Source organism: Balaenoptera physalus, assembly GCF_965194825.1.
Source record: "Balaenoptera physalus genome assembly, chromosome: 9".
NCBI lineage: Eukaryota > Metazoa > Chordata > Mammalia > Artiodactyla > Balaenopteridae > Balaenoptera > Balaenoptera physalus.
In genome coordinates, this window is record NC_138888.1 from 26,164,747 (window position 1) to 26,180,644 (window position 15,898).

A 15,898-nucleotide genomic window follows, 5' to 3' on the forward strand; every position below is an offset into this window, starting at 1 on the left:
TCACCGTTCGTAAACAGAAAACATCAAAATTTGTTCTTAAATAATTTACTTTTTAATCTTGACTTCTGTGAAAAGTTACATTTAAATTTAGGAAAACTTGAAGAAAGCCAATAGAGAGTCAACAGTTTTCTATCAGAGACAACTAAATGTGCAAATTTCAAATGTTTTCTATAATAAGTATAAATAATTCCATTTATTCACATTAAGAATGAAAATGTTGATACATATAAAATATTAAAATAGCAACTTCAAAAGAACTAAATGAAAACACTGAAGTTTATCTGAAATCTTTAGAAAGACATTATAAAGAGATCTGTCAAGGAAAAAGGCTTATGGTATCTCCAGGGGAAAACACATCACGTAGGACAAGTAAAGACTATGGAGAGTTAGTTACAGATTGCCAAAATGTTCAGGTCTTAAGTCCAGACCCTCGAAAAAAAAAAAAAAATAGCAGCCTTTACCTCTGGGGACAATGTGTTTCCCTTCTTTTTTCTTCTAGAACAAGTATGAAAGCAACACAAAACACACAGAGAAACTGCAGGCCAAGGACAGAAAGAAATTTCCTCGTACTCATGGTTACAAGGTTGTGCTGTCCCAATGCTAAGGTGGCCACGAGGTCACTGCCCTGCACCCCAGCACACAGCATGAACACAGCAAACAAAACCATCACCAAACGCTCCATATTTCCCCGTGACCTTCTCCAATCTCATCCCTGCTCCTTCCCAATCATCTCTCTAAGGAGGTAGGATACGCAGAAGCATCTATACACTGTGGAGAACGGTTTCTCATCGGAGGGCTGGGAAGTGGCTCTGGCCAAAGTTTCACGAGGAAGCGTGAGAGTTTAATGAATTTATTTTCGATGCGACTTCTTCTTTCCAAAATGTGTGGAAAAGGTCTACTCCCCTACTGTGGTCAGGAGTTTGCTGTGTCTATAACATGACTGAGAGCCAGTATGTTATCTCAAGAAGACAGTATAGTAATTTCTGCAGACCAGAAGAAACAGCTTCACTTAAATAACCTGAAAGTTTGCAATAAAATAAATAAAGTGATTACACAGACACAAAAGTCTGCTGGTGGAGTTCACGTGGGCTGTGTCTACAAGTCGTGCTTGCCCCTACAACAACCAGAAAATAGGTTATTATTATCAGTCAGTCTTCTTACTTAAACTTCTGGGGCAGCAGCACAACGTAACAAACAAACAAAATTCCCTCATACATAACACAAGGGGCCATTATGTATGTATACAGGTTTATGCTCACCTCAGTTCAAGTTAACCTTTAGAAGTAAAGACAGTGATCACCAAAAGAGTTACACATGTGCCCACTGAGAATACTCTGAGTTTTACAAGGTGCATATCGCAAGGAGCAGCTGGTGTGCTTTTCACCATGGACTTGTTCAGTCTCAGCAGCCTCGGCATCAGTCTGTGGACGGTTCTGCTTCTGCCGGGTCCGTGGGAAAGGAACGAGGCAGGGAGGGAAAAACCATGAACGACTGGCACTCCGCGTCTGCCCGTTATCCCTGAGCTTCCCGAGCTTCCGGCACAGGGCCTGCGGGCCTCAGCTCGCCATCTCCGAGAACTGCTGATGGAGGGCAGGGGGACTGGCTCCGAGCTTCCCAGCCCGCCTGACCTGCGTCTTTCCCCTTTTCTCGAAAGATGAGGCAGCAGTCCTGGCACGCGTTCTGAGTCCATGAGGTTCCTGGCCGCCTGCTTGGAAGGAGAGGAGGAGGAGCTCTGGGCTGAAGCCTACACCACCTGCGGCCAGTCACACGCTTCAGATGCCAGGCCGGTGACCGAGAGCTTCTTTCCTCCCCTGCTCAGAGACACCCTGGGCCCGCCGTGCAGGGCCGGACCCTCGGGTGGCACCGGGGGCGCAGAGAACACAGCACCGTGCGGGCTAAGGCTCCAGGCCCCTCCGGGCCGGGGCTGACCCCCTGGGTCAGGTTAGCCGTACATCTGCTTGAACTGAAAGCACTCGTTGCAGTAGCCGTTGCACTTGGCGTTGCCGAAGTGGTCACAGGCGGGGGCCCGGCAGCGCTGCGTGGCGGGCTCCTCAGGGACGGGCTCGGGCCGCCGCGCGCTGGTGCCCACGCGCTGGCCGAGGTGCTGGCACTCCATGCACAGCTCCTGGCTGCAGCAGGCCAGCACGTCCCTGCAGGTGGCCCGCGTGCACTTGGGCCAGGAGGTGCTCTGGGTGGCTCGGGGCAAGTCTCGGTGCTGGCTCGCCCTCTGGGTGGAGAAAGCAGAGAGAACCACTGTCACGTTCATTGTTCAGGGACCACACGGTGCCATCTCATCCGACAGTGTGGGTTCTACAAAGGGCTGGGTGTGGTGAAGGGCATCTGCCTGACCAAGGGGACAGGGGGAGCCTCCAAGGACCTCTCCTCCCCATCCCATGAGAACAGACCTGGCCCCAGGGAGGCCCGGTGGAACCACCAACCCTAACACGGAGGCCGGCAAAGGCTGGCCCGGCTCGCTTCCGTCTGGATTAATACTAAGGTGCCCTCATTTAGACCGATTCCCTACCACCCTCCAACCAGCAGGAGAGGCGTCTATCAATGAATGTTTGCTTTTCTTATATGCCAGTAAGTGGAGGCACCCGGGATGTTCTGCCTCTTCCTTCTATCTCATAATAAGAGGATTATTTAAGAAAGTCTGCACTTCTGCTACAAATCCAAGAAGTCTCCGATTGCCATTTGGCTTTTCGGAGGCTTTAACGGGTTTTATTCCACGGCTGGTTTTATTTGCTTCTTAAAATGAATCTAAAGTAAACTTAGGCCATGAAAATCAATAGGAACTGCTGCGCTTCCAGCCCTGGGGGCCAGGCTGACTTTTCCCCTGGTTTTTCCCTGGAACTCAGCAGGGAGGAAAGCCTGCTTATCACTCCGGCAAGGAGGCCGGGCCCTCAGGAGAGGGGGAAGTCCCTCAAGATGTCTCACCAGGTGCTCTTCAGTCCTTTTCGCTTCATGAAATCTCTGATTCTGAGCTTCGATGAAACACTTCTGACAGTATCCTTCAAACACACTGCTTCCGAGGGCGCCGCATTCCCTGCCCAGGCAGGGGACAGTGTTCTGGAACCTGGAGGCCGTGGGGCTGGCTTTCCCTGAGGCAGGGACAAAATCTACAAGAGAGCAGAGGTTCATCAGCAACACGTACGGTTCACCAAGCGGACAGATGCTGACGTCAGAGAAACAGACAGGTTCCTAATGCAGATTAGACCAGCTGCGCTCTACCTACGAGAGCAACCTTTCAGAAACCTAGCAAAATAACCACGAGAAATAATACTACAATAAAAACATCTTTGACTTTACAGATCTCTCCCTTTGGAACATGCCACACTGGTCGGTCACAGTAACAGAACAAGCAGAGACATAAAGTGCCCGTCCTTCTTTCAAATTTGAGATTTCAAAAACCACAAATGGACTCTTACAACGTCAGTGAAGGCCGCTCTCTTTCCAGCTACCGCTCGTCAGGTTTTGAATTTTCCCTAGTACGCCAGAGTTTCAAAACAAGTCTCGTTTAAATTCTACCTTACAAACACTACACCACATGACCTTATAAAAACAAATTCTCTGAACTCTACCCACAGGGCTCTTGTGGGTTTTGGAACATGCTGTTCTGTGCTTCTGCTTCCACGTGTGCCGGCAGAGCCACTGTGACTGTCCCCCCACGCAAGGCACACTCTACGCCACAGTCCCTTCTTGAAGGGGCTCCCTTCTTGAATTTCAGGGGCAAACTGCCTTCTACGTGGGGTTTTGAAACAGGGGTGAAACCCATCCTCTCACTCACGTTTATTTTCTCTGTACTCGATGAAACACAGCGTGCAAAAGCCTTTGTTCTCTGGAGTCCCAAAGTACATGCAGCCCGCTTTCCTGCACTTGCTGGTCCCCGTCCTGTCCCCTGGAGTCCGTGCGGCCGGGGAGCGGCGGCCAGAGGGAGCCTCGGGCCCGGCTCTGCGGCAGGCGTGCGGGGAGAGGCTCTGTGCGAGCTGTGAGGGGTCAGACTTGGAGCGCTGGTGGCAGGAGAGGGGGCTGCTCGAGCTGAGGTTCGGGGCGGGCTCGGCTGTAGTCCTTTTAAAGCAAGCGCTGCAGATCCCATTAAACGTCCTGGTGACGTCCTGGAGGCAGGCTCGGCACTTGCCGGGGTCGAGATGCTGCGTGGGGTCCGAGCGGTGGCCCGCGGGGAGCTGCCGGGCGTTGTGGCATCGCTCGCAGAAGCCATTGTGCTGCACGTTGAGAGTGAAGGGGCAGCCGGGGCTCCTGCACTTCATGGCCGTGGTCTCGCTGAACAGGAAGAGACTGGGTGCTGTCGGAGGGGCTGAGTGGGGACCCCCGGCGGGCTCCTCGGGGCTCCAGGCCTCCCCCCGGGAGGCCCCGAGCACCAGGCGGGGCAGCGCCTCAGGGCCCGGCTTGGAGCTGGGCTTTGGGGCTTTGGTTTGTTTCTTTTGCCGCCTCTCCGAGCACTCGTGGCACAAAGGCTGGGTGTTCACGGACATGAAGAAAGGGCAGTTGGGCGTTTCGCATTTGATGTCCATGAGAGAAAGCTGGGGGACGGAAGGTTCCAAAGGATTCTGGGGGTGCGTGTCTCTCCGCCCCTGCTCACTGATTTCCTGCCACTTCTTGTACTCGTGCTGGACAAGCTCAAAGTAATCATCTACCAGGTTTATTTCTTTGGGTAAGTTAGCTTCATCCAACCTAAAGACCAAAAGGAAAAACATGAGACTACACACACACACACACACACACACACATGATTTTACACCACTAGATCATAGAGCAAACTTTTAAAATGTGGACTGTGGTAATAGTTTCATAACCATTCATTGAAACGCAGCCTATGACGAAGACTTTGCACCTCTAACGTAACACAGTCCGATACTGTTGAGAAGACGTCATTATTTCGAGAATCAGTCTTATTTAATTAATTTTGGTCCACCCCAAATTATAGATAATTCTAAAGAAAGGGCTACTCAGGGGCTGCTTCTACACTTAATTACCCTCTTCCTCTTTGAAAAAGTCACTTTTACTTTCTAACTTCTCAGAGATCAAATTTCTAGTGAAACATTATTCAGGGTATTCATTTGCGATGAGCTTACTTTATAGTACAAACTACCTTGTAATGTGTTCTGTATTTTGCTTTATTAATTTATTTTATTAATTTTAAACGTGCACCTGGTCTCTATTGGCGGTAACTGCCACCAGCAGTAACTAAGAGGCATACACACCATCAGGCGCTACCTACTGACTTCTGACTCTGTAATTTGTTCATCTCCACTCTGAGAAACCGATTCTCTTAGGCCTTCTCGGTCTTGTGCATTTCAAGTTCTAGGAAATAGGCATCTCTTTATCATCAAGCCAGTGTTTACAATTTTGATATCTGTACAACCTGCACTCTGGGTCTCTCCTCCCCACCCCATGCGGCAAAGTCACGTGCCTGCCACATAAACACATTCTACAGCTCAGTCTGTGTCTGGTGTGTCTGCCTTACCCAGAAGCCAGGAGAATGAGTGTTTTGTTTCTAAGAATTTTCGCTTGCTAGTCTAGCACTAGGGCAATTAAAAAAAAAACAACCCATCCTTGATGTGAACGCACTTTTTAAAGCCACAGGGCTGACGCTCAGCATGCAGATATGCAGAAAAATCATTTTGGATAAATTACTTGTTCCCATTTGAAACCCAAGTTAGTGCTACCTGAAGTGATTGTCTCTGACTCACACACAAGCCCCTAAACTTGTTTCACGCTGGAGGAAACCAGCTTCAAATAACTCTACTGTTGGTCTTTGGGGTAGCAGCAGCTTAAAGATGACAAAGGATAGAGCAAAAAACAAACTGCTTACTTTGCAGCGTTAATTAAATGGGTGGTGCCATGGTCCCAGCCTTGAACAGGGATTTCTATCACCATCAAGTACTCTTTCAGGAGCTTTTCCTTCATCTCATTTTCAGGATCTGTCAAAAAGTGAACTTTTAAGTCTTCGAATCTTCCTCTCTCTCTGTTAACAAGTGGAACAGCTCGGATTTCTGAGGGAAAAAAATAACACATCAGCAAAATATGATTCTACTAAATGAGATTATGTGTGAGGCCATATATATAACGACTACATTTTGAAAATGCAGAAAGGATACAACTACAGAGTGGAAAAGTATTATCTAGCCACAAAATCAAATGGGGAAACGAACTGTGCTAAACTCTAATAAAAAACACACGGTTGGGACTTCCCTGGTGGTGCAGTGGATGAAAATCCACCTGCCAATGCAGGGGACACGGGTTCGAGCCCTGGTCCGGGAAGATCCCACATGCCGCGGAGCAACTAAGCCCGTGCGCCACAACTACTGAGCTTGCACTCTAGAGCCTGGGAGCCACAACTACTGAGCCCATGCACCTACAGCCCGTGCTCCACAACAAGAGAAGCCACCGCAATGAGAAGCCCGCGCACCGCAACGAAGACCCAATGCAGCCAAAAATAAACAAAATTTTAAAAATCCAAAAAAACCAAAAAAACCCTACACGGTTTCCAGGAGGCCCACAGCATATTAAGCAGCCTGGAGACAGTAGGTCTTATTGGTTAAACCCCACACTCAGAACCAGACCGACCTGGGTTCGAGTCCTGACTTTGCTACCATCCATCTCTGTGACATCAGGTAAGTTATTTAACTTCTCTGGGCTTCAAGTGCCTCATCTATACTATAAGGCTATTGCATCCACAGGGATGCTGTGAAGATGAAGTGAAATGAAATAATGTACCTAAGGCTTTGTAAAGTGCCTTATTAGTTCCTCATTAAGCTACTACAATAATAGCTAACCTGCCAGACATTTACCTGCCCCATGCCAGGCACTGTATTATGGGCTAATTAAGAAATGGTAGCAGTAATATATATTATCTCCTACTTGCCACTAACATGCTGAAAGTACTTCCCAAACTATAGACAAAAAGTTGCGGGCACATTACGATGACTGTTATTGCATCACTGTTGCTAAACAACTGACAGAACACTGTATTTCAATAAAACTAATACACTTAAATGAGACTTTCAATAAGGAGCAAAAAAGCAAACCCTGACGTTCAGGAGGAACGGGGTGTACCAGTATCTAACAGCAAGTACAAATGTGAATAGATGCTCAGTTTTCTCACCAGGTCCACTGTCCTTCATGGTCACCAGGGGTACAAAGTGTTGGCTGTCGTAGCCGAGAATGATGGGGTATCTGTAGCATTCCTGCGCAGGCCAATGGAGAGGCAAGTAAATTCCGCCCACCTTCAAAGGAGCGAAATTGGAACCCGATTCCAAACTTCTCAGCATTTTGTCTGTTTAAGGAAACAGAAAGAAACAATAAGGCCCTCCGTGGCTTTCATCAGATTCCATTCAACTATGGTCTCCTGTAACTTTGGTAGCATGGGTTTTGCTAAGAGGTAAAGCGCTAAAGCTGAAAAGCACTTAAATACAGGTAAGCCCTCAGCAGGCATCTCACCTGAAATGACAATGATCGGCCTTCTGAGGATGTTGCAAAGGACAAATATGTGTATTTCTTCCAGTGAATTATACTGAAGTCCACTGCGGGCCACTGGTATGTCCGTGGATGCCATTTTGACAAGGCTGTCCCATTCATCAGTCCAATTCTAAGGGGACAGAAAGGAAATCATTGAATGTACTCTGCACTAAAAAACAATTCTGGCTTCACTCTATAATCAGTCACTTGTATCACTCAGCTTACTTTTACCCTTTCTTGAAATTATCATTTAAACGATCACCCTTTTGTCCCCACTTTGGTTTTCTTCCCTTACTTTTTTCCACTACAAGGCAAACTCAAAAGTAGGGGAGGATGGGGACAGCACCTGCTTTCAAAAAAATCCCTGATGAGGCATAATGTCAACACTCCTCATCCAAATGTGCACAAAAATCCCAAACTTGTGACTGAAAATGGGGAGGCACCCGTCTGAATTTGATTGGCTGGCGCTCAGTAAAGCATGAGAAGGGCGATCAAACTGAAAAACAACTAAAACGCCACAGGGAAGCCCAAGATCAGAAAGATCATTCTAAAATGACTCCGCAGCTGGGAAGCTGCTGCCCTGGAGCCCCCCAGCAGTGACAAGAGCCTCAGGTCCATCCCACAGGAGGCTTCTGGTGTTTTCCATCGACTCTGCTTTGCCAAGTTCATGTGACCCGGCAAATCACATGCTCCTTGAGAGCAGGGACTGGCCGAAGGTACTGTTTTGCCACCATGGAGCTCTGTCAATAGATGCTTGATGAGGAAACACAACATACCCGGGTATCGTAGCAAAGCCCCGTTTCCACGAATTCCTGAGACTTAAGAGACTCCAGCTGCCAGCGGAATTTAAAGTTGCGGGTGTCCGTCTCCTTGAGGGTGCTGAAGAGCGCCTTCCTCAGGACCAAGTCTGTGTCCTGAACACCCCACATGTACTGGGAAGCAGCGTGCATGAGGCAGTTTCCGTCACCTGAGGACAGAAGGGAAGCAAATTCAAGCAATCTACATCTAAGGCCTAGCAGGGGTTTACAGAATAAACTAGCCTTACGGCTACCATGCGGGGACCCAATAGCGCTTGTGAGAAACGCCAGTGGTTTAATGTCTTAGTCGAAGGGCTAACTGGTAACATTTCACAAGGTGATGACAGCTTTAACGAAAGAAAAATATATCATTCTTTGAACTCTTATTTTTAATGAATGATACTAACAGAGCCAAGGAACCAGGGACCGAGAGTCAGGGGCCCTTGGTTCCAGCCTGGCTCTGCCCTAACTAGTTTAGGTGACCTTGGGGGGAAATTCCTTAACGTCTGAGTATTTTTCCTTTGGAAATGAGGACATTGGATTATGATCTCTGAAGTCCATTCCTTCCTAACATGCCTTGATTTTCTGGCTAAGACGCTGGCACTATTGCTCTCTGACTCTGAGAGAGAACCCCCAGGGTAACATGCTCAAACTAGGAAGCTGGTCTGGCTCCATTTACTAGACAGGGACGGTCTGGCCATGACTCAGCGGTACATGACTTGACCATCCCACCACAGCCTTTGGGGCCTGGGAGCTTCCTCTCCTGGTCTGTAAAGTGGGATTGAGAAGACTGAATTACCTACTGACTGCCCACCTCACCCCCAGAAATGCCTTGTGTGAACCCGCCTGTTAGCAATTAGAGTCCTTTTTCAGAGTTAAAGAGGGCCTCGATGTCTACATTTGAAAATAATTCAGTGTTTAGGGCTGGCACTTGAAGAATTTTGAGCCTTTTGAGAAAAAGATAGGTCTAATTTTATTCTATCACTTTGTTACTTTTATAGGTTAAAATCCACAATTCATGAGACTGCATTGCTTTTTGAACTCCAAAGAATAAACATTTTGGAGGTCTGTTTAATATTAGAAAAGTTAACTTCTTAGTCTCTTTTGGGACGTGCGTAATTGTTTTTATAAAGAAAAGTTCAATCGTGTTCTTACATTGTTCTATGGGGCAATAACGCTATTTGAAATTTTATCAAATCTTAATTATAGTCAACTGTAAACAACAACAACAACAAACCCTCAAAAATATATCTGCAGCCAGTATCCGTTCAATTTACACACTTAGAAAAACTAGCTAAATAAACATTCAAACAAATGAACCAAAAAGATCGCTCAAGGCTTGTGTCTTGGCAGAAATGTAGCAACAACTGCATTCTGTTGAAATTTCCCCTTTGCAAAATCTAGAGCAAAGATAAGGCTTTTTTTCTTCTTGTGCTTACTTTCAGTTCTTTATTGAGATGCACCAGCATAAAATTCCCTAAGTAACATCTGGAATTCCCCAGCGCTAAGTTATTTGACTAGCAATTGAGCAACAGCTATTGTACTTTTTGTTCTGGTGTGTAGACATTTAAAGTGCGAAGTGCGCCCTGGACTTTCCAAGTGGGTGTGGTCAGGGTGAGCTGGAATAGGGCTACTCATTATACAAGTGAAATCGCTGCAGCCAATAGACGTTGGAATTTTTCACATGAAGTTTCAATTTTATGCCACCTACTCCCTTCCTCATTCACCACAGTCTCATATCCTCAAATGCAAACTTGTGAATCACCCCCTCCCCAAACAGACCATTGACTTTGTAGAGCCCTCCTATAGGGGGAAGGCTTAAAAAAAAAGTGCTAATAAAAATCAGAGAGGAAAAGTCATTTGTTTCCTTCCTTCCCCTAAATATCTTTTCTTCCTTTTCCAGAAGTTTAAGGAACTTTTTTGCAAGTGGTGAAATAAAAGGATTCTGAGCCTAAAAATGCTTACTTCTCAGAAAATGGTATCAGAATGCACCTGCTTTCGTAGTTTTGTCTGCAGCGTGAATCCTTGATTTAAATGACCTATCTTTGCAAAGCAAGTATTTACTTTTTATATTCCATTTTTTTCTCTTAAGGAACCAGAGCAAGTTAACCCTAAAATCTCAGTTCAGTTCATGATAATATGGTTTTTCTCTTTCTACCACATTTCTAATTTGGCAGAATCTCTTCTTTCCAACTCTCCCACCTCTTTTTGTAACCAAATGGGAGAGAGTTAAAACCACAGACTGTCAGGAACATAAACCCCTTGATGATGACTTAACGTAATTACCTACTTCTAAGCATCACTTGACTTAATGCCAAGAACAACGTAAACACTACATAGCCCCAGTTTTCCTTCTATGTTTCTAAGAATCTATGCTTCAAAAATAAAAGCAAGATGTTGAGGTAATGCTAACTTCCAGAACCAAAGGAAAAAAACATGTCCCTCAATCGTGCCAAGTTACCCAAGTCAAAAATGGCCAAAGTGAATGTTCCAATTTATTTAAGTTGATGTTCTTATCATCTCACTGTCAACAAGGATGTACTAATTTTGCCCTTCGACGTATTATTTTGATCGGGATGGTTTAGGGTTGTCACTGATCTGAGGACAGGAGCCTTTTGAGAAAAAGGCCTTACTTAAGACCATAAGCAGTCTACTTGCTTCTTGTAATAATTCGCTACATTTATAAAGTAGAATTTTGTATCTGCATGAAACAGTATGTTCGAACGTTTCTGTGATGTGCATACTCTTGCTCAAAGGAAATAAATAAAAAACAAAACAGTAAAGCTTAGAACAGAAAACACCTACTAGTCATAAAAGGCCATTGGGAAGACAGTCACAGACAGCAAGAAATGCAGTACAGTACTAGGACTCCCTAAAAAAACATGAAGTAGAGGTCTAAAACCTGCACTAAAAATCTCAAGTATCTTTCTAGTTCATATCATGGGATTGTAGGCAACAGAACCCAGGTAAGGGAGGAGCTGACAACAGTCACTGGTTAACCCATAAAATGTCACTGATTCAAGAAGTGTAAGGCCATCATCACAAGCATTTTCTAATGACAGTGGGAAACGCTACCAGTTTTCACACAATGCTTTCCTTTTGAACTTAAAGCCTTTTGATATTTCCATTACTGGCTAAGGAAGGGTATTTCACAGATGATTAAACAGTTGCAAGAATTACATACAGAAGTCATACATACATACCGTACACATATACTTAATAGGTGCATGGTGTCTAGAAATGCATTCTTAAAGCCTCAGTGTGCTCTGCTGTCTAACATACACTAGAAAATATCCTTAATTAAAATATTCACAAAACAAGCTTGCTTTCGTTACGTGCCCCTTATAGAATCTCTCTACTAAGGTACCTACGGCCTTAAGAGATTCGATTTGTACTGGTGCTATTACCTTCTAAGAAATGGGCACCCAGGCCGGTGGGAGCCACCCCAGCCCCCAGACAAAAGCACGTCTTACCATTTGTTTTCAGCGCCACAAGCTTCCTGACTTCTCGACACCAGTTGAGCTTCTTCTGGCTTTCCAGGGAGGCCTGGATGTTTCTGTCGATGAGAGCATTGTGGATGATCTCCCGAAACTGTGGACAAAACTGGCAAGTTCTGAACATTTCCAGTGTGTACCGGTGCATGGCTTTAAAATGGTGAATGATTCCATTGGTGGGTTTAAAAATATCTTCTGGAGTTCTCTCTCTTATCTTCACAGCTTTCCGCATATTGCTCAAATACAAAGCCAGAGGAAGGAGTTGCTCAGCCATGGTGCTCTCCAACACCTGAAGAGGAGGGAAAGAAAACCCCATGCCGTTAGCTCGGCTTTGATATGACTCCTATATACCTGCCTGCAGGAAACCCCAGTGGTTTGATCTTGTCATTACCCTAAGCGGTAGGCAAAAGATCTTAGTCACCTCTACTCCCAGGATACTAGCTGGCCCCAAAGATGAACTCACACCGGACTGTTTTAAGTTACATCACTTTTAAAGATTAGTCTAAACAAGAGAAGGAAGGCGGGGAGTGGGCAACGAGGAGGAGGGGAGGAACCCATGTTTTCAGTAACGTTTGTCAGGGAGCCAAGCCTGTCTGTCAGCAGCAGGTATGGTGCCTCGTAACCGACTGAAAATCCCACTTCATCCTGAGGCCGCTCTGGGGCAGCCACTGCATTTTAGGCGCCCTGAATGCCAGTTACAGGCACAATGTAGTCCTGACAAGTCTGGCTCCTTTCCTAACAGCACCACCGAGCAGCCCTTGCTCTTAGGCAAAGTCTTGATGGACCTCTTTCAAGCACTCCCTCCCTATACTGGAAAGATAATAAATATTTTGTGAAAAATCCTGCAATTTTATGCTGCCCCCTAGGCTATTGATTGGACTTTTCTCTTTAGTCTCCAAAAGAAATATTTATAAAGCGTTTACTTGTAAAATGTATTATAATATACCAAGAGTTAAACTGAATGTTTTATAACCAACAGAAAAGCTTATTCCCAGCAAGATGTTTTGCAATTTTAAGAGCAGTCAGCGGTCTTTCTCAGAACCTCTCCACTGAACTTAACAACATCAGAATAAAAAATAGAATAGTAATAACAATAATAGAATAATAAATTCTATACTTCCAAGAGCAGATATTGGAAGTACAGAACTATATTCTACATAATTACAGAATTAACTGTATTACTTCAACTCAACCGTCAACCAAATTTTATTATCGTCCTCCAGGTACCAACACTCAGGTGGATTTCACACCCTGTCTTCACCCTGAAATCTTCAAGCACAATGAACTGGTGGAAAGAAATAAAAGTCTGGAAGCAGACAAGGAAAGAAGTTTCAGCCAGAGGGACCACTCAGGACAAATGAAAGAGGAGGGGGGCAAACCCCAGCATCTCCAACCCATGCCAACAGCATGGAATGATGGAATGATGTAACGTGGGATCTTTACAGAGCAGAGCTTTGTGGAGAGCCAGCTCACATTCGCTGGCCCTTAGTAGGGTACCTTGCCATCCATCCTAATTTCCAAAATGAAGACAAAGACATTTTCAGACCATGAAGCGAGCCCCTAGGAAGTTTCACTGCATTTGTTGATCCCACTCCTGTGTCATACTCTTTACCAGGGCAAGCCTCTAGCTGAGAAAGAAGCTAAACCAATGTAAGAGGGAGAAGAAACCTAGATTACAGAGAAGCCAGTCCTGGTGGGTCTCAGCTCTCTCAAAGCTATTGATAAAATGGTCTAAATTCTCATGGCCCGCTCCAAGGAGAGAGGTAGACTAGAAGACTCTGAGGTTGCTTCTAGAGGTGGTAGATTTAGCTCAGGATTCCTTATCTGATAGCTGGGTGATGCCTGGAAGAAGTCATTCTCTGGGTCAAATGGTAATCAGTGCTTTGATGTCAGATATTCCTTGCAGGTGGATTTGGGCAAAATCATGGCAGGACCACAGACACAACGAAGGGACAAAAATATCACACACACTTCCCCTTGGTGGCATGGCAAATGCCTCTTTCACGATGTCATTCATTTGTCCATCCATCACTCAACAAGCACTGCCTGACCACATACTTCTACTGCCTGACCATCAGCTTGATGCTGAGGCTAAAGATAAAGACAACCTTATTCCCCGGCTTGAAATCACATGACCACCTTAGTCTCCATCCACGGCAACTGCAGTACCGGTCCTGCTCAGGTAGGTCCCACACCATCCAGGGGCAGGGCTTTGCTGAGAAGCCCGGTCTTCCAACACCCGCCCTTTGCTAATCTCAGGACACCACTCCTGTGGTTGCAGTGCCTGCTTCTCTCACAAGGAAACAGGCAGGCAAGAGGAAGATTTGAAACAAGCTAGTTGTAGCTTCTTTTTGCTTTTTTGACTCTTCTATTATCTTCTTCTTCACCTAAGATCTTTCAGCAAAGTTTTCAAATAGTGAGAGCTGAAACCATAGGCAAGACATGCAAATGTCAACATTTGAAAGCCCGGTGTCACCTCACTCATAGGTTCAGCCTCGCACGGCCTGCAGAACTGCCTCCTTAAAAGAAATCAAAACCCACCGCCCAACTGCCCAGGACTTGGACTTCTCCACACTTAAGATTAAAGAATAATCTGACCAGTGATAAAGAATTTCTGAGCTATGACTGTAATGTCCTTATATGCAAAGACATACAATATTACCCGTAACACTTCTTTCATGTTTGTTACGTCATTGGCTTTTTATCAACAAATATCGACTTTTTAGAAAGTACCCCTCCAAAAATTCAAAAATTGTACAAAGAATTGGAAAAAAAAAAAAAAACAAAAAAGCACTTTAGACCACCGAGACTGAAGCAGTAACTGGCTGTTTAATACTCTGGGACATTAGGGCTGCGGTCCAGAGGACCCTGAAACACTGGTTCTCTCAGAAGGCTGCCCTGAGGTACTTGACCAGAGCGGCTTTCCAAGGAAAGAAGATCAGAGGCAGGGAGAACTGAAAACAAAGCGGTCTCAACAAGTTCTGAGCTCCTTCCTTACTTAATACCACGGCTTTCCTGAAAGGCCAGGTGGCAGGATGTGGGACGACCCCGGCTGACAAAGACAGTCTGACTGGGGGATAGGGGCCTGCAGATGCTCTAAACTGGAGCCCCCAAAGGCAGGCCGACCACCCACTGCTACACGCATACTTCTCTGACACTGCTTAACTCTCAGTGTCTGCAAGCCGTCCCCGGGAAGCTGAGCTGACCTGGCTCCCCGCCCCCTGGGTTTTGCTGCCCCTGAGACATCCCACACCTTTGGGCTGGTGCTACAACAATCTGGAAAGAGGCCACAGCAGTTTGCAAGGGCTACGTAGCCGTAAGCATGCAGAGCTTGATTCCAAAAAAGACAAGCCAAAGAGCAAAGCACCAATGACCACCCGCGACCAAGCGGCCCCGGGGGCGACTCTCCCCGCAGGCAGCTACCTTTCAAGTTCTCTGCATTATCTGCAAGAAACAGCTGGCTGGATCCTTGAATCCCGGCTGTCACCCCAACATCTGGCGCGGCCCCCTCAACTCTCAGCAGATCAGAACCTACAACGGGTACAAACGGCCAACAAACTCCCCTCTGGAACCGCTGCAAAACCAAGGCCAGGTCGACGGGGCCAGCCCGCGGGTCGCTGCCAAATTCGCACCCGCAGCCCTTGCCCGGGGGAGACGGCACAGGGACGCGGGAGTTACCTCTTCGGGACACGCGATCCTCTGCAGAAACCCCAAGTGCAGGTCAGGACAGGCGTGCGCAGCCGGCTGGGGTCACGGTCGGGGTCGGGGCCAGGTGGAGGCGGCGCCCCATGGACGCCCTGCTCGGGGTTACTTCGCGGGCCGCGCCGGCCGGGGGTGCGGGTCTCTTCTGCCGCCGCCGCTGCCGCCGCAGTTTCCCCGGCGGCCGCTCTTGCTGCTCCGCCCCCGCGGCCCCTAGCTCGTTGCACTTGGCCGCCGCCAAGCCTGCAGACTGCCAGTTCTCTTTTTTCCCTTTCTGTTTTACCGCCCGCGGACAGCCGGGGATTTCCACCCAGGGACTTTCCAGTCACGTGACGCGGGCCGGGCGCCCGGAGCCGGTGGTCTACTGCCGCTAGGGGGCGCAGGAGACGCGGGAGGCCCGATGCGCTCCGCCCCGCCCCGTCCCCGCCC

General features: G+C 46.9%; 1 protein-coding gene across 2 annotated transcripts; it reads right to left on the reverse strand.

Moving 5' to 3' along the window:
• Window positions 1–29: 29 nt before the first annotated feature.
• Window positions 30–15,764, reverse strand: TNFAIP3 (TNF alpha induced protein 3). Of its 2 annotated transcripts, XM_082474632.1 has the most exons (10): window positions 15,449–15,764; window positions 15,194–15,301; window positions 11,750–12,059; window positions 8,256–8,446; window positions 7,462–7,609; window positions 7,127–7,297; window positions 5,834–6,014; window positions 3,788–4,692; window positions 2,938–3,119; window positions 30–2,227 (listed from the first exon to the last, which is right to left on the reverse strand). In XM_082474632.1, exons 3-10 carry the CDS (start codon window positions 12,042–12,044, stop codon window positions 1,943–1,945), a joined length of 2,358 nt encoding a protein of 785 aa, XP_082330758.1. In that variant the 5' UTR covers window positions 12,045–12,059; window positions 15,194–15,301; window positions 15,449–15,764; the 3' UTR covers window positions 30–1,942. The 2 variants fall into 2 exon arrangements, with proteins under 2 accessions (XP_082330758.1, XP_082330757.1); XM_082474631.1 differs by lacking the exon at window positions 15,194–15,301.
• Between the last annotated feature and the right edge of the window lie 134 nt (window positions 15,765–15,898).

Coding starts and splice junctions, on each gene's coding strand:
- TNFAIP3 (XM_082474631.1), bottom strand. CDS start 12,044: ATGGCTGAGCAACTCCTTCCTCTGGCTTTGTATTTGAGCAATATGCGG. Junction 7,610..8,255: donor GGCTTTGCTACGATACCCGG/GTATGTTGTGTT, acceptor CTGTCCCCTTAG/AATTGGACTGATGAATGGGA. Junction 2,228..2,937: donor AAAGGACTGAAGAGCACCTG/GTGAGACATCTT, acceptor TTCTCCACCCAG/AGGGCGAGCCAGCACCGAGA.